Source organism: Bactrocera tryoni, chromosome 3 (genome assembly GCF_016617805.1).
Source record: "Bactrocera tryoni isolate S06 chromosome 3, CSIRO_BtryS06_freeze2, whole genome shotgun sequence".
Lineage (NCBI taxonomy): Eukaryota > Metazoa > Arthropoda > Insecta > Diptera > Tephritidae > Bactrocera > Bactrocera tryoni.
In genome coordinates this window covers 73,165,202-73,182,575 of record NC_052501.1, presented here as the reverse complement: position 1 = coordinate 73,182,575, position 17,374 = coordinate 73,165,202, and the positions used below count along the sequence as shown (strand labels likewise).

The following is a 17,374-nucleotide window of genomic DNA, read 5'->3' as shown; positions in this document are numbered from 1 at the left end:
TAAATCTACCCGAGTCAGCTTGTATGACAGTTATGTGCTAAAGTCGTCCAATCAGAACAGTTTATTCAAAGATTCCGTGCCCGGACGAATTCTCGTTCTGAGCCTGCGCCAAAAGGCTTCATCCAAACTCCACCTCGGTCACATGTAATACATGCTATGGATGGAGCCATCTTAAGAATTGCTCAGACCTTAAGACACACCGGGAGTGAACCACAAGTTACGACTTTGGCCTCTACGGCTGTGAGATCTGCACGAAGTTCGCCCACTGCAACGCCACTCAACCTGAGTGGCCGACAAAGGACCTATACGGTCCATAGTAGCTCAAACAGGCAGCATGACTTCTATTCCGATCAGTCAGATTTCAGGGTATAGCTAAGCGGTCAGGCGAGGTCGAGCTCGAAATATTTAACATATATGTACATCCCCTTAGTTACATGTTGCCTTACAGGATAGCATCCAAACATAGGTGCACTACTTTGTGGTGAGAACCGTTCGGTACTAGGTGACTTTAAATCACATCACGATCTTTGGCATTCCTGCCAGTCAAATGTCAGACAATGAATAACGAAGCCCCCACCAGAATTATGGGCACCTGTAATAGCGCGCCCGCTATTACCATCGCTAGTGATGGTCTGATAAATAGCATAACCTGGCGACCTATGCTAACTATCGCATCACACCATATGTCTATAATTATCTCGTTCGAGAAACCTCCCTTTAACAAAGCCAACTGGATCGGTTATACAGATTTACCGAGAGCACCTTTACCACACTACCTATTCCCGAGGTGATCGCAACTGCTATCGCTCAATTCATCCCGGCTGGAAATTCGCGGAACTCCGCCCCAATTTTCCTGCCGAAGCAGCTGTTTTAGCTAATGAGCGCAACATCTTACGCCATGCTGATGCCTGTGATCCCCGAATAAGCGATCTCAATTTGAAGATTCGGCAAATGGTAAATCAACGCAAGCGGAAAGAGAGACCTGGAAACTTGCTACCTCTCCACCGGCATGAGTAAGCTCTGGACTACTGTCAAGGCTTTGTCTAACACGAAGAGACATCATGACTGAGTTGAAATTCAATTCAATGGCCCTGCCTCAACGGAACCGAAGAAGTGCGCGAGCTATTTTAATCAGCAATTTACACTGCACCCTGCGGTAGACAAATCCTACTTACTCTAACCGATGAGAAGGTTCGGAATGTCATCAATAAAGCAAAATCTTCCAAATCCATTGGCCCTGAGCACCTAGGAAATAAGCTTCCTCGACACTGACATATCAATATATGTATGTTCAGCATGCAAGAAGTCACCGCATGATTCTAACCACCTCTTTGTATGATCAGCTAACCCTACACATCTAACACCCCTCTCCTTATGGTCCGACACCGTCGAAACAGCACGTTTCCTGGGCCTACCGTTGGAGGACATCGATGACAACTTTTCTGAAACTCACCACCCTAACGGGTACTAAATAACCGTTACGACAACAACATTGCTGTAACAATGAAATCAGCCTAAAAGTGCAAATTGGAAAATTCCGCCAGAAAACAAACAAGGATTCAGGTAAGCTTAAAAAATGTAAAGCACATTACATAGTGACATATTTTTAATTATTATTATTAATATTATTAATTTACATTACTTTTAGCATTTAAATATCTACAATAGCATTTATGCTACGGTGTGCATATGTGTGGGTATGTGAACAAAAATATGTATGTATGTATGTATGTATGAATTTACATATGCACAAATGTTCAATTAACTTAATTTCAACTTTTTTTTCTTTTAAAAAAACCCAAGATTATTTGTAGTTTAATCATAAATACTTTACTTTTCTTCGAGCCATATTACTGTTATATATCTGGCCAAACAATGATTTAAATAAGTGTAGATATATGCAAACACAAAACTGCTGTATGTCCGCTTATATGTATGTGTGTATATACAGTAATGTGTTTAGTAACTGTTTATATTAAAATATATTTGCAAATATTTAGATAAAATTTTAAAAACTTCTGATGGAGCTAAAGGTGGTGGTGACGGTCGCGACGTTGGTGGTAAAGGTGCTCACAACCAATGGCAATTGAGGGCGAATACACAGCAAATTTATGTAGACACTTGTGTGTCACTTCAAAATGAGCCAGAATTTTCGAGTTTGAAATGTGGCAACTGGCCGTGCTCTTCCATGCCGGGCAAGATGTAGGTGTGTATGCTTTCCTCATGCGTGGACAAGGAAGTGCTGCTCTGCGAGACATGCGATACGGAGCCAGTAGCATGCTCATCCTCCTCCTCAACGCCCATGCCGAATTTCATATTCATATTATTATGTGTATTGGATGCTAGTAGCGGTGAGAGTGCGTTCGATGCATCGATGTCCGTTTTAACGGTGCTAACGGCAGCTACCTCTGCGGCGGCTGTGGTCACTGCTGTTTCGGCGCCCAAATCGTTTGCATATTCGTGAGGACGCTGGGCGGCCAATTCGAGATCTGAACGCCGCAACATGCGCCCATTGGAGAGTGACACTGTGAAATCGTGCGGATTGGTGTGACCAACACTTTGGCGATAAATTTCGGCAATTTCCTCCTCAGTTAGATCGCATTTGTGGACACGGCGCGTGTGTTTACGTAAACTGTGAAAAATTTTAAAATTACATTATAGATTAGTGAGCGCCTCCCGCGAAATTGATAATTGATAAAAATAAAAAAATATTATTAAAAAAAAAAAAAAAAACAAGTAAGGAAGAGCTAACTCTCTCAACTTTCAGGACTCAAAGCCAAGGAAATACCTTAAAGTGTATAACATGAACCAGAGGATCGGAATCATATGGAGCAAAGTCAGTCGGGTGTTCGAAAATCCTCGTATTAGTTATATGGGGTCTAGGTCAAGTTTTCGCCCATCAATTTTAGGCACAAAGATACACTGTTATGAGTGAAACATGCTCTCTTATTTTCATTGAGATAACTTAAATTTTAGCTGATATATGCAGTATAAAGTCACCTGGAAGTTCGAAAATCTTTAAATTTGGTATATGGGGACTCAGCGAAGTATTAGCCCGATTCAATCCATTTTTAAATGTCTTTGTCAGAGAAGGATTATCCCTGAATTTCAATTATATATTTTACACATTAACCGATATTTACGCACAAAAGTCAACTATAGATACTTGGGTCCAAATATTCGGTATTAGGGGCTTGAACGGTTTTCGCTGCAGTTAGACAATTTTTGGTCATAAGTTTACATACTTTAAGGGAATTGTTAGTGCAAAGTTTAAGCCCGTTATATAATATTAATTACTTACTGATTTGTGTACTGGAAAATGAAAGAATCAAATAGAATTTGAAATTGTGTTATATGGGAAGTAGGGGTGGTTGTAGTCCGATTTCGCCATTTTCGCACTTACTAAATTGAGGCCAATTCGGTCGGGCAGGTCTTGAAATATCTGTTTTCACCTAAAAGTGGACCACGCCCAGTCCAATTTTGACCCCGGGTCCATTAACGCCCTGTCATACCATCTCGCGGGTAAAATTTTATGTTTCTGGCGTATTTAGTTGTTGATTTATCGCGATTTAAGTTTTTAACAGTACTGTTATATGGACAGTGGGCAGCGTTATCATCGGATTTCATTCACATTCACATTTTCACACTGTCGGTAGAAGTTCTTATAAAATTTGCGCTAGGTGAATTTGGATATTGTAGCTTTAGCGGTTTAGCAGATATGTGCGCTAAACTTATTAGAGAGCGGAGCCACGCCCACATATTTTAAAATTTTTGCCCACAGAGGGTAATCTTCTGTGACAAATTACAGTTCTATATCTTATCTTAATTTAGTGCTTAATTGTGGTACTTTATAGATTTTCGGTCAATGGCGTTTTGTGGGCGTGGCAGTGGACCATTACGCCCATCTACGAACTCGTAATTTGTTTTGCGAAGGAACTCGCATACCAAGTTTCATCAATATATCTCAATTTTAACACAAGTTACAGCTTGCGTGGACGGACGGACAAACAGACAGTCACCCGGACTACAGCTTGTCTCCTCATGCTGATCATTTATATAACCCTATATCTATCTCGCTTAGTTTAATGCTGAAACATTGTTGTATCCAGCCACCCGTGTATATGTGTACACAACTACATTTAAGTATATAATTAACATTTAGCAGTTGAGTAGTAAGAAAATATGTAAATAATGATAAATAAACACAAATACTTACTATTCGCGTTTCTTGAACGTTTCCCTACAGTACTTGCAGCGATACGGTTCATTGCCGTCGTGTATCCACGAATGTATCTTTAATTGTGCTTGCGTGGTGAATGTGCGGCCGCAACCCTCCACGGGACAGCGTGCACGCTTGCCCAAATGTACAACATCGTAATGTCGTTTCAAATGATGCGGATAACGAAACTGTTTCGGGCACAACTCACACTTGTGCGGCTTCTCGCCCGTATGGGTGAGTTGATGGAATTTCAATTCGCTGCGATTGATATAGGTTTTCGGACAGTGATTGCAGCTAAATTTGCGCGCCGTATGACGTTTCATGTGATGTTTCAGTAATTCACTGGACTTGTAATTGCAATGGCATATATCGCATTTGAAGAGATATAGTGAACGTTCCGAATTGATAAGGCCTACAGACTCGCTGGCCGTGCGTACGGCCACAGTGGTAGCGTTGCTGCTGTTGTCCACCGCTCGTATGCATTCGTGTGCATGCAATTCGGCTGCGGTGCGCCAACTTTGCGAACACATGCCACAGGCATATTCATCGAAGAGTTCGTTGTTTTCATGCAATTCATGGTATATACTATCATAGCCGATTATTTTGTCAACTGCATTGATGGTGTTTGTGGCACTTGCAGTTGCACTTGTTGTCGTAGCATTTGTTGTTTTTGTTGTTGTTTCTGTGGATTTCTGCTTGTCCCTGGTGGTTGTAGATTTAGATTTAAGCGTTGCTTGTTTAGTTGTAGTTGTGGTTGCATCATTGTTGCTGTTGTTGTTGTTGTTGTCTTCAATACCATCACCACCACCATGAACGCCAACACCAATACCAACATCTTTTTCGTTGACATCAACATCATCAGCGCCATTGTTGTTGTAGTTGTATTGATATGAATGCGTTCTTATGCCTCGGCCTGCATGCAGAGTACAATTGATTGTGTTGATTGGAAACGTTTGCTTCACTTGTTTTATTATTACAATGTATTATTATTTTCATTGTTTGCTTGTTTGTTTGTATTTATATATTCTTACGTTCTCATTTACTTTAATATTATTTTATATATTTTTTGTTTTTTTTTTTTATAGCTTGTTTAGTGTTTGATTTAAAGTTAGTCATTACATAGCTACATATCTGTACATTTCACACAAACCCACATTTATGTATTATACATATATATGTAGGTATATGCATGGGGATGAAGACACTCTTCAATTAACAGTCTGTATCAGTTTCAAGTAACATTTTTAATTTCTGACTTTGGGTGATTTGATTCTTATTAATGCCCTTATATACCTTACCGCAACTTGAATTGGTCGTTGTTAATGTTGTTGTTGTCACTGCTATGGCAGATGTGGATAACGCTGCAGCTGCTGTTGTTGTTGCTACTGTGGTTTTAGACATGTCTTTTATTGTTATATATGATTGTTGTTGTTGTTGATTTCGCATAGTGTTACTTGTGGGGCGTTGTTGTTGTATTATAGTCGCCACCGAATGACTGCGCTCCAAATGGCGTATCAGACGCGCTCTCGTCGCATATGAACGGATGCAACGTGGACATTCAAACGGTAATTCTGTAATGGAAGTGAGTTAACGGTACACAATGAGTTAAATATTAATGAAAAGTTTTGTTTATTGCATTTATTTTAAAAAATTTTACGAATTTTAATTGTTTTATTTTATATTATTATTTTTTTATACATTATTTTTTTTATAATATTTTTTTTATATTTTTTTTTATATTTTTTTTTTTAATTATTTTTTTAATATTATTATTATATAATATATTATTATTTTTTTACGTTATTATTTTATATTATTTTATTTTTTATTTTTTTCTTTATATTATTATTTTAATTTTTTTTAATATTATTTTTTATATTATTATTTTTATTTATTGTCCTCAAGTACTTACTTTGTAGTATGTAGTTCTCTGCAAAGAAAATAATGATCGATTAATAGATTGAATAGAGAGCGTATATACAAGTTGTTCGTATATATGTACATACATACATACATATACAGTATCTAATAAAAGTAATTTGCATCAAATGACTTCAAAATTATTAATGTACTATGTATAATAATAAGTTTTTTAATCACATCTCCTGACAATTGTTTTTATTTAGGGTGTATTTTAGTCTAATAAAAATCTATTTTTTTTGTTTATATTTTCAAAGTTTAACTATTCAAAAATATGTCTACAGGTGGACTATTCAAAATTCAAATTATTTTCGAGGATATACATAGGTATTATATTGGATAAAAATCCAAGAGGTTTGGGAGTGAAAACTGATTTTTTTTTTTAATTTGGCAGTAAAGAGTTTTAACTCTTAATTTTTAATGTCAAATCCGATTTAACATTTGATGAAATATAAATTGTTTGTATGTGTAAGTTTGGTGGCCAGAGCTATAAAATATACAAAATAATGGTCATAGGCGAGCTTTAGCTCAAAATATTAGGACATGAAGTACGTAAAAATTTAAATTCATTTTCTTATTTTTAAATATATGTATGTATGTCTAGAAATATATATTTGTTTTCAATCCTGGATATGGGTAAAATTTTTAAAATTATTTTTAACTAAGACATTACAAACAAATAATTCAAATGTTAAGTAAAAAAAATTTAACTCATTTACTTGCATTCCTTAAAACCAAAAGCATTTTCGCTTTATTTTTTGGTTATAAACAGAAATATGCAAAATACTTTTGTGAGCCACTGCAGATATTTTAGAATACAAAAAAAATAATACAAAAAAAAAATAATACAAAAAAAAAAAATACAAAAAAAATAATACAAAAACAATTAATATTAAAAAAAAACCACAAAATAATATACAAAGATCGGAAGAAAAATAATAAAAAAAAATTAAAAATAACACACAAACTATTAAAAAAAAAATAATAATAAATAAATTTCAAAAAAAATACAAAACAAATTAAAATAAAATATAAAAAAATATAAAAAAATATAAAAAAATAAAAAAATATAAAAAAATATAAAAAAATATATAAAAAATATAAAGAAATACAAAAATCAAAAAAAAAAAAAAATTTTAAAATATATACATACATACATACATACATATATAAAAACTAGAAATCTTTCACTGACTAAATTTAGAAGCAATGTAAATATACAAAAATTTTAATGTTTTCGAAAATTATGTCTTACCATCAACAAGGCCATGTATGGTGTTCAAATGCATTTGCATAACTTGCAATTCAACCGATTCGTAAGGGCATTTCGCACACATTAAAGTCACCGCTATAAAAAAAATAAAAAAAAGTTACAAAAATATTTTATCAACTTTAGTAAACAAAACAAAAAAAAAATTTTTTTTTCGATTAAGGCATAACATAATATAAAAATAACATATGTATGTAAATATAATACTTAAAAAAATACTTAAATCATAGATAAAAAATTAATTATAATAACCTAACCTACCTTTTTGTTCAATCAGATTCAAATGTTCAATCGGCGTGTGATCCACAACAACTACAAAATAAATTGGATTATATAATATATGTAAACGAATATTTGTTGGTCATTTTAAAATTTAAATATTAACATTATTACCTTTGTCTCCCTTAGCTTGTATCATATCCCTCGTTGGTATACGTTTATGCACCGCGCGATAGTGGCGAATCAGTGCACGCTTCGTATTATACAAATTAGTGCACATTTCACAGCGGTATGGGGCTAAACCTGAGCACGAACAGGAAATTTGTAAAATCAATATGGGCAAATACATGAAATTATATACAAAAAAATAATAATTTCTAAAGACTGCGGAAATATTGAACCTACCACGATGCACGAACATGTGATTTTCAAATTGATATTGACTTAAAAACTTTTTATTGCAGTGCACACAATATGGCTGATAATTGCTGCTGTTCACCGCTGCGCCACCACCAGCCTCAACGCCCGCATCATGCTGTTGTTGCTGCTGATCCTGTAACATATCGTCGAAGTCGTCATCACTTGTGAGCAGCAAGTCTTGAAAGTCCGTGCCATCATCCTCTTCATTCTCTTCGTCCTCATTTTCGTCTTCTTCGAAATCTTCGAAAAGCGCATCATTAAAAACAAAATCCAATTCGCTATTATCTATGGTTGTATCCGTTTCAACCACTTGCGGTATGGCATCCGATGGTATTTGTGGACAAGCATAGCCGGCCATTACCGTTACAGCTTGCTGTTGCATGACATTGACATCGTTCGCATTAACAGTCGTTGTAGCCAGCGGCACTGTGGTGGTGCTGGAAATTGACGTCACTGCTGGTATATCCATTATAATGTCCGGCGCTGGCTGATTCATTTGCATGTTCAGTTGCATAGAAGCGGCTTGAGCTTCCGCCACGGCTGCGTCGACAATTGCTTGTGCGTCAATTACACTGGCATCAACAGTGCTGTTATAATTGTTGTTGTGAGCGATATTTGTTGCATCGATTATGGTGTTTACATTATTATTATCATGTTGAGGCATGTGGTATTGAAATGTATGGTGTTTTAGTAAACTTGTACCCGGCGCAGATATCTCTATTACGCCGGTTGTAGCTGCGCCAACGCCAACTGATGCATCTATGCCATTGCTCTCTTCCAAACTGTGTTGTCTATAATGTTCTTTGAGCTTTTCGCGCCAATAAAATGTTTTTGAACACTTTTTACAATTTAAACCTTTGATATAATCTGGGCGTAACGTTTTACCACCACGCTGTTTGTTTAGTGATTCTGGCGGTGACATATCAGGTGCCGTTAAATCAGCTGATTCATCTAAAATTTTGAATAAAAACATGCATGTGATTTAATAAGTAATGAAAAAGAGAATGTTATGAGGTTCTACCGATTGTCGGTCGTAATTGCACTTCGGTCGCCTCTTCTTGATGCTGACTCAAATAATGGCGGCGTAAGTGCGACTTTATACGTGTTTCGAAGAGACACAAATCGCATGCGTATATATGTTTAAGATCGCCAAATTTGTCGTTCGGTCTCACTTTATTTTTCGGTTGCAGTTGTTTTTGTGTTGGCTGCAGCTTGTGTTTGGTTTTGTAATGTTGTGTTAAATCAATCTTAAAGAAAGTGTAAAACGTGCACTGGTCGCAAAAGAAGTGCGGTATTTCTGCAAATAAGAAAACCGTTATGAAGGCATTATTCATAGTATTCCAAAATACTAACCATTATGCGTTAGCATGTGAGTTTTAAGTTGATCTTGTGTCTGAAAGTTACTGGTGCAAATCTTACACTTAATACGCTTAGCGGCAACTAAGCTATTTACAGATATTATTGAGGGTGGCGGCAATTCATCTTCAATATTTTGTAGCGCTGTGAAATTGTATAAATTAGAGTTTGAAGTTTTAGCTGAAAACAGTTAGCTTACTCTGCACTGTGGTCTCAGGTCCCATCGAAATGGATGCCAGACTGGAGAGAGATAAATCATTACCACCAACATTTTCTTCTATTATAATATCATCAACATCCATATCCATTTGTTCAGCATCGCCAGTTTGTTGCACTTGCATAATATTGTCCAAGACCAAACCGTTATCCAATGTTACACCATCATCCGCAGCATTAATGTATTCGATGACAACACCTGAAGTAGGTAAAATTGTTAGAAATTTTGCTTTTAAGTATATGTTTTTACGAAAACAAGTACCGTTGCCCATGACTTCCTCCACTGTACCATCCGCCATAACGATAAATTCATTTCCCACGCTTAACTCATTTGCGGTTATATTGAATTGATCTGTGCCATACTGGTGCAAATCCTTCGTTATGCTAGATCTGTGCTCGTGCAATTCAGCAGGCACATCAACAGCAGTTGCAGCTGCGGCCGCTTCAACATATGCCGCTGCCGCTGATCCATTACTACTGGCAGGTGTTAAAAATAACTTCATATCTAATTCCTCTTCCGGTACTGTGTATTTGGTTTGATTCAAATACTCTTCGTTTATTTGTGTGTTGTGTATTTTCTCCATTTCTTGTGTTATTGGATCTTCACTATCGATTTCTTGTTCTTTTTTCATAGGCTGTTTTGTTTTTGGTTTTAACTGATCGCGCGTCGCTTGGGTGTTATGCGCTAATTTATAATGATCAAATAGTAAAGTTCTTTTCTTGCATTCAAAACTACACAGTTCACAGCAATAAGAAATTATATCTGAAGTAATATAACATATTAGTAAAATAACTTGGTATAGTATTTATGACAAATTTATTACCTAAATGCAATTTGATGTGTTCTTTTAATGTTTTCTTTGTTTCGACTTTCTCATTGCATATTTTACACCGAAAACGCATTTTTGCCGCATCCGACTCCTTAAATAAGCAAAAAACAAATTAAAAAGGTGTAGTATATTTCTCATACTTGTTTTTACTTACTACACCGTCTTCTAACCCCGCACTTTTGCGCCCATCTTCGTCCATAATACCATTTTTACGCTGAACTTTGTGTTTTTTAAGTTGCATATCAGTATTTTCACTCAATTTTTGACGTAAAATTTCATGTGCTTCAAGTGCATTTCGTATAAAATTGTAGGACACTTGCAAGGATGCACTGCATTCAGTACATATGTAAATTGGAAAATTCAATTTTTCACTATCATCATTATCGCCCAAACGTGTACAGTAACGCAAGCATTCCATAAAGCTGACGGGTTTTTCGTCCGTATCGTCATCTTCTAAGAATATTGGTGAATCGAGTTTGTAAAATTCGGCATCGGAAGCAAGGCACGTTCTACAAACGAGCCTGTAATCCCTTGGCGCCGTTCTTTCCAGTACGGTGTCAGCGTCCATTATATGGCGTCAAACCTATGGTGCAGATTGTACTTTACTGTTTACCTAAATCCTTTATAATTTCAACAGCTTCATATAGAAACCGATAAAATTTAGAAAATTACTCCGAAGTCCAATACGAATAAAATATTGTTTTGCATAGTAAAAAAGACGCACAAATTTACAATTTTCACAACTCTTTTTTTCTACTTTAAGAATTCATTAACTGTCAAATGAATGAATAGAGAAGATGCGAAAAGGAAAAGAGCAATCATATCAAAAAATTGTTGCCAACGTGAATATTTTCGTATTGTTACCCAGCCGGCCACGACTACCGAAACGCTGTAAAAAACTGTATCTATACTGAATATTTATAGTAATAGATTTATTAAGTATCAGTTGTGGTTATGGCGAAACTTAAAATATGAAGAGTGTAAATAATGTTTGGTATATCATTCAAATTAAAAAATATTCTTAATTTCAAATTACTATACACACTATTTGTCATAACCTAATTTGAAAAATACTTAAACAAAAAGCTGCGAACCGTATGTATGCAGCACCCACCATTGCATTGATTAAGGACAAGTAGATGCGAATACCACACAACGCTGTATGTGTGCGTATGCATTTACTTTGACAGCTAACCTCCTAGGAAATTATATACATCTAAATAAAATATAAACACCCGACCTCTATTTAATCATAAGTATATTTTATAAATATTATTTTAATTAAAGAAAATAATACATGCATATATACATTTATTTTTATTACAAAAACTAGAATAAACATACAAAGAGACCGTAATTATAAATTTTATTTAAAAAATCAGTCAATAATGAATATGCACCGAGTTTTACGATTTTGTTTGCCCATATTGACTAATTTTATAATAAATTATAAATAATCATTTTTGAGTAAAAAAAAGTATAAATATAATCATTATTTTTGAACAAAAAAAAATAAACATATAATCATAAATTCTTTCTTCAATTACAAAACGACGAACATTACACATTGTGAACTAAAAGCAAGTTTTATAAACAAAAATTAATAAATACCAATAATAATAAATCCAAGTTTTTGTTATTTAATGCTAAATCTTAATCGCTTGCATCGCTGTTCTCTTCAAGCGAATCATTCATGAAATCAACATCAATAGTATCAATGCTGTTCTCCAATGCTGTTCTCTTCAGACGAATCATTCATGAATTCAACATCAATAGTATCAATGGTAGTACGATTCAGCTCAAAATCATTAATTTCAAATGAACTGCCTTCATTTACAAGACCCGTCAGCGGTTTATCGGCATGAAACAATAATTTCAACAAGTGACGGTTTTTATGATAAACAGAAGACTTGAAAAAAGAGAAAATAAAACATAATAAACTTTAGTAACACGATTTTTTAGAAGAGTGTATATAATTACCCGTAAAATATCAGCTTTGATGCGTGTACCGTAAACTAAAATAACGAGTGGCTGGGCTGCAGCTATACGCTTTGATAGTATTTCTAATGTGCTCCAAATAAAATTATTTGTGATATAACGACACATACGTAGATTGATACGTTTCAATTTGGTACATTTAATTATGAGCGGCAGTAAATGTTGATCTCTAATACGTAGGGAATAATGTAAGCTGATCTCTTCCAAATCACTCAGTTTTGTAACAAGTTGGACAACTTGTTCTGATCCGTTGTATGCATGATCTCCTAACCATAAGGTACGTAATTTGTGCAAACGTACAATTCTAGCCACGGTTGGAAGTATTAGGTATGTTTTACCAGTCAATTTTAACTCGCGTAAATTATCAGCATGATGTTCGACAAGAGCATTATAAAAACGGATTGTAATCTGGCAAATAATGAAGAAAATAATATTTATTATATTATGAATCTTTTAATGTATGTATTTACCGGCGAGTTGGAGTGATCTACCTCCAGTGACCTTAATTTTGGTAATTTGACAATATCTTCAATGAAACCCGACAATTTTATTGTATCCAAATTTTTGCACAAATCTACAACTGTTTCCGTAGTACGAATGCTACTACGTATGTCTAAGTAGCTAAGCTGCAAATGCCGACAACACTGAGAAAATTCATCGTTGGAAATGTTCCAACAATGGTATAAGCTTAATCTTTCCAATTTTCCGAAACACTTTAAATATGTGCCCTTTATGGAATAATTACACGCCAAACCGAGAACTTTGAGATTGGGTAATTTAAGGAAGTATTTCAAATCTTTGTCTTTTAATTTACATCGATACATTTCCAATTCACCTATATAGCTTAGTTGTAACGAAGTAAGAAGCGTCCTATATTGCACCGGCATCCATGCGATAATATATAGGCTTTTTATACGTAAATGGAACTCTTGCAATAAGGCACGTATGTTCCTTATAGACTTAAAGCCTTGGTATTCTTTTGCAATTACAAATCGTTCCATATATATACCCACGGATTTAAGAAACTGACGCTGCTCCCATGTTGAAAATTGTAAAAGCTCTTCCAAATAAAACGTTCGTTGTAAACGTGGACAAATCATATATGTGAAGATCTTATCCAAACGTGAATGGCATAACGAAAGACGCAATTGCTGACGCAAGTCAAGATGTTGAAAAATCTTTTCTAAACAGTAATCGTTTAAAGTAAGTAAATTCACATTGTTGTTGGACTTCGTAAATAAATTTTCCATTAAATAAGGTTGCTCCCAACTTGGGCATGACTGCACTTCAACACGTTGATGGTTGATTGTATGATATTTATGTTTCAAGGCACTAAAAATTATGGATAATTGCAATAACCTTTCAAAAAAAAAAATACAAGTTTTGCTTACGCGCCTGCGTCTTCCGCATTTTGATAATGTATAATGCATTAGTTTGGAAAGGATCGAGTTTTTCCATACAATATCTCCACATTTATAAGTTGGCCAAATTTAGAAAAATGTTGCTCTATTCTTACCAATTTAAGCTAAGAATTATAAGTTTAGTCATTATTTTTAATGTGGGAGAATTGATTTCGAAAATAATTTCCACAGATTTGCAACAAACTAATAATAAAATTACGTTTTTTGGCTGCTCCGCAATTGTTAATTTATAAACTGGTACATTACCATCTGTGTACGCCAATTTTCTTTTGACTGTATAATTTGCCAGCTATAAGCATAAATTTGCTATTAAATCAAAAATTAATTGTATGATATAAATATTACCTTTTCTGTTTTGCATATATGTATATGTATATATATAAACTATGCGTGTCGTTACAACAAAATACTAATTTCATTCATTTCATTTGAAATATAAACCGGCGAATATATTTTCAGATGTAAGCAGGTACGCGCTTCTATGTTTTTGTTTTGTTTATTTTAACGAGACGCAACCTTTTACCAGGTATTTTATCGGCGGCACGACCTTGACGAAACGTATTTTTTCAAATGAATATGCTTAAGCTTTATTTTTGTATTGTTTGAACGCTCCCTTCATAATCGGTTATTACCTGAAATATTCTTTTGATCTCAAATCCTCCAAAATATTAAGACCGTAAACTCTATAAAATTTCTAAAACAACAAGAAAAGTAATATGAAATATATCTAAATTTTGCATTACACAAAAGAAACACTTAAGTTTATTTGTACCTTTGGGAGCATTTTATTATTTAAAGATGCACTAATTCTAACGGGGCCTTTCAACAAACAATACATGCTGTCTAGACTGTATTTTAGTTGTGGTTGTCAATAGTTGTCAAAATAATTATCTTGACAACTAGGATCGTCAATCAGCTGTCATTTGGAGGTTTGACAGCTCTGTCTTTATTTCTAAAAAAAAAAATAAATTGAAAGGCAATGTACCGGATGTTTTTATTAGATGTTTAAATTATTGCATTCGTCCAAAAGAGTTGATTTTCTTTTTTTTTACATTACCATAATTTTTTTTTATCCTCATGATATTTCCTTCAATGATATTTCGGTTCAAGATTTCAGATAAACGTTTTCTATAACTCGAATAGACTTGACAGTTGGTTGGCAATAATTATTGCCTGCATAAGTCTAGCCTTAATAAAGGAGGTAGCGACTATTGTGAACTATCATTTATGCAGGTACAAATTTTAACGTAAATATGTTGTTATTTTTGAGAAATGGATTTGAAAAGTGAGAAAGGATAATCCAGATGCTGCTGTTGCTGGATATTTAAATGAATGTTCCAAAATAATTAATTTACTTTTTGACCATCCGTCTACTAACACTATCAATACAGTATGTCCGTTTTTGATATTTTGGAATTGCGTCATTACACGCGCAATTCCTTTGATATGTCTTCAGCCAACTGTATTGAACATTTTGATGTTGCAGAAATTGTTGACAATCTAAATTATTTTATTAAAGATAATAGAGCATATACAGAAGATAATGTTTTGGTATACAATATATTCATATACAGCATACCCAAAAAGGTAAGTGGCTTTAATTAGTGTATGTAAGTGTTCGCTAAATTTATTGTTAATTATTATTTTATATCTCCAGTTCACGCAAAACTATATACAGAATTATTTCTCAAAATTCGGTAAATTGCTGGATGTAAAAATTGTCGCTGACCGAAGGAATTATCAACATGAAGTGCCCAATATGTGGTTTGTGCACTTTGCTGAACCGGAAAGCGCTTGCAGGTAAAATATTAAAATATTTTAAATACTTAACGATATGTACTTTTTTCCTTTTTTAGCGTGCTTATAAAATTTTATCATCACTTTCAAGCCAAACGTATCGGTGTTAAGGCAGCCAACAGCTGGAATCAGCCCCATCCCGAAAGAGCTTGTAGTGTTTTGTCATACGATAGTTGGTTTCCGGCAACAATTGCATCAATACCGACAATTGGCACAAATATACTTTCCTTGAATGACGATTGTTTGGATATAATTTTCGGTATGTTGGAGTTGAAAAATAAAGTTCGTTTTGCACGTGTATGCCAGCGCTTCCACGACATTTTTCAAATACATTGCAAACGCGAATTCAAATGCTTCGATGTGGGTAATTTGCATGGGTTGACATTATGGGAAATACGTGATTTCTTTCGCTTTGCTGGCGGACATATTGAAGAATTATTAGGTAGACTGCCGTTCAAAAATCGCTTACGAATTGTTAAATTTATCACAAAATATTGCAAAAAATTGCGTCTGAATCTGCATGATCGTAAAAAGCGTGCAGAATGTGTGAAAATGTTGGCACGTTATATACAAATGGTGAATAATTGAAGTTACCAACGGATAGAATCCTAATTATTTTCATCAGTCGATTTCAAAATTTTCTTCGTATCACAATGGTAAAAGCAAAAATAATAACTTACGGAAATGATTTACAAAAGTAGGAAGATAAAGAGAAAGCTTGGATAAACAGTGTTGCCCGATCGTAATTGAAAATACTGAACTCATTTATTGACAAATTATGTATATATACAAAACAAGTTTGTTAAATTAACTTTATATTATTACGTTTTTGTTCATAACATAAGTATACTGACGTTGACTGATAGATTATAAGTTATTTACAAAGTTCATATATTTAACAATTTTGTGTATGATTATTTTTTATTTATTATGACACTTTATATTATATTCACTAATACCTGAGCAAATTGTTTCTATACACATATTTGATATTAAATAATATAAAAGTATATTGAAACCAATATTAAAATTTTTCTTAAATAAGGCTCCTTTTATGGTTCACGACAAACTTGCACTTTTTTGGTATTACGTCTTTCAAGCGCTAACAAGCAGTTTTAGCTAAACATTAATGAATTTATTTAAAAAAATATTAATAGAAAGTGGAAATAGAATTATTTTATTTATAATATCAAACTATTTTAATCAGTTACTACGTACAAATCCATAGAAAGGTAAAAAATTTGGTGAACGCGTGTAGTTAAATCCCGAAACTGGACGAGACAAACTACAATTTGAAAACATTGAAATAATCTTCTATTCCTAGGAGTAAATTTAAAAATTTTGAAGCGTTTGCTCCTCTTCAGTCATCGTTGTCTTAAGGTGTCCACATTATTTGAAGCCATTTAATTGGCAATAAAACTTTGCTTTACCTGGTGGTAGGAAGTTCGAATGGATTTGAGTGCTTTAACTTGAGTTGTGGCAAGCATGATAGAATTACTTACTTAAGCGCTGAACACATAGAGAGCGACAGACTGCAAACTACATCTGTCAAATATTAAAATACATACGTTCTTATGGACACTGTTATTTTGACAGCTGCACGACTACACGATTGCAGGCCGACAGTTGTCGTTCTCGCTAACTTCAATATCCTCCTATTTTTGCCAACGACAGTAGAGTTGACAGTAGAATGGAAGATAGAAAGAGG

The 17,374-nt window shown here is 34.2% G+C and overlaps 2 protein-coding genes across 4 annotated transcripts; both read right to left on the bottom strand.

The window, feature by feature from the left end:
- Positions 1 to 1,605: 1,605 nt before the first annotated feature.
- Positions 1,606 to 11,157, bottom strand: LOC120770962. Its single transcript, XM_040098692.1, has 14 exons — positions 10,605 to 11,157; positions 10,445 to 10,541; positions 9,883 to 10,383; positions 9,604 to 9,819; positions 9,402 to 9,548; positions 9,070 to 9,345; positions 8,034 to 8,999; positions 7,803 to 7,931; positions 7,671 to 7,721; positions 7,395 to 7,487; positions 6,132 to 6,149; positions 5,518 to 5,790; positions 4,217 to 5,132; positions 1,606 to 2,632 (listed from the first exon to the last, which is right to left on the bottom strand). The coding sequence occupies exons 1-14, from the start codon at positions 11,016 to 11,018 to the stop codon at positions 2,134 to 2,136; spliced, it is 4,596 nt and encodes a 1,531-aa protein (XP_039954626.1). The 5' UTR covers positions 11,019 to 11,157; the 3' UTR covers positions 1,606 to 2,133.
- An 856-nt stretch (positions 11,158 to 12,013) lies between these two features.
- Positions 12,014 to 14,561, bottom strand: LOC120770987. 3 transcript variants are annotated; one of them, XM_040098734.1, is made up of 5 exons: positions 14,502 to 14,561; positions 13,840 to 13,973; positions 12,919 to 13,780; positions 12,431 to 12,856; positions 12,014 to 12,359 (listed from the first exon to the last, which is right to left on the bottom strand). In XM_040098734.1, the coding sequence occupies exons 3-5, from the start codon at positions 13,696 to 13,698 to the stop codon at positions 12,165 to 12,167; spliced, it is 1,401 nt and encodes a 466-aa protein (XP_039954668.1). In that variant the 5' UTR covers positions 13,699 to 13,780; positions 13,840 to 13,973; positions 14,502 to 14,561; the 3' UTR covers positions 12,014 to 12,164. The 3 variants fall into 3 exon arrangements, with proteins under 3 accessions (XP_039954668.1, XP_039954666.1, XP_039954667.1); XM_040098732.1 differs by lacking the exon at positions 14,502 to 14,561 and adding an exon at positions 14,069 to 14,098; XM_040098733.1 differs by lacking the exon at positions 14,502 to 14,561 and having other exon boundaries at positions 13,840 to 14,023.
- Positions 14,562 to 17,374: the final 2,813 nt, after the last annotated feature.

Bases quoted from the DNA above. Each gene is read 5' to 3' on its own strand.
- LOC120770987 (XM_040098734.1), bottom strand. From the start codon at position 13,698: ATGGAAAATTTATTTACGAAGTCCAACAACAATGTGAATTTACTTACT. The intron at 12,857-12,918 runs GTAAATACATAC...ATTATTTGCCAG, and splicing joins TAGATCACTCCAACTCGCCG to ATTACAATCCGTTTTTATAA. The intron at 12,360-12,430 runs GTAATTATATAC...TCTTTTTTCAAG, and splicing joins TCAAAGCTGATATTTTACGG to TCTTCTGTTTATCATAAAAA.
- LOC120770962 (XM_040098692.1), bottom strand. From the start codon at position 11,018: ATGGACGCTGACACCGTACTGGAAAGAACGGCGCCAAGGGATTACAGG. The intron at 5,133-5,517 runs GTAAGGTATATA...CTCTGCATGCAG, and splicing joins AACGACCAATTCAAGTTGCG to GCCGAGGCATAAGAACGCAT. The intron at 2,633-4,216 runs GTAAGTATTTGT...AATTTTTCACAG, and splicing joins ACGTTCAAGAAACGCGAATA to TTTACGTAAACACACGCGCC.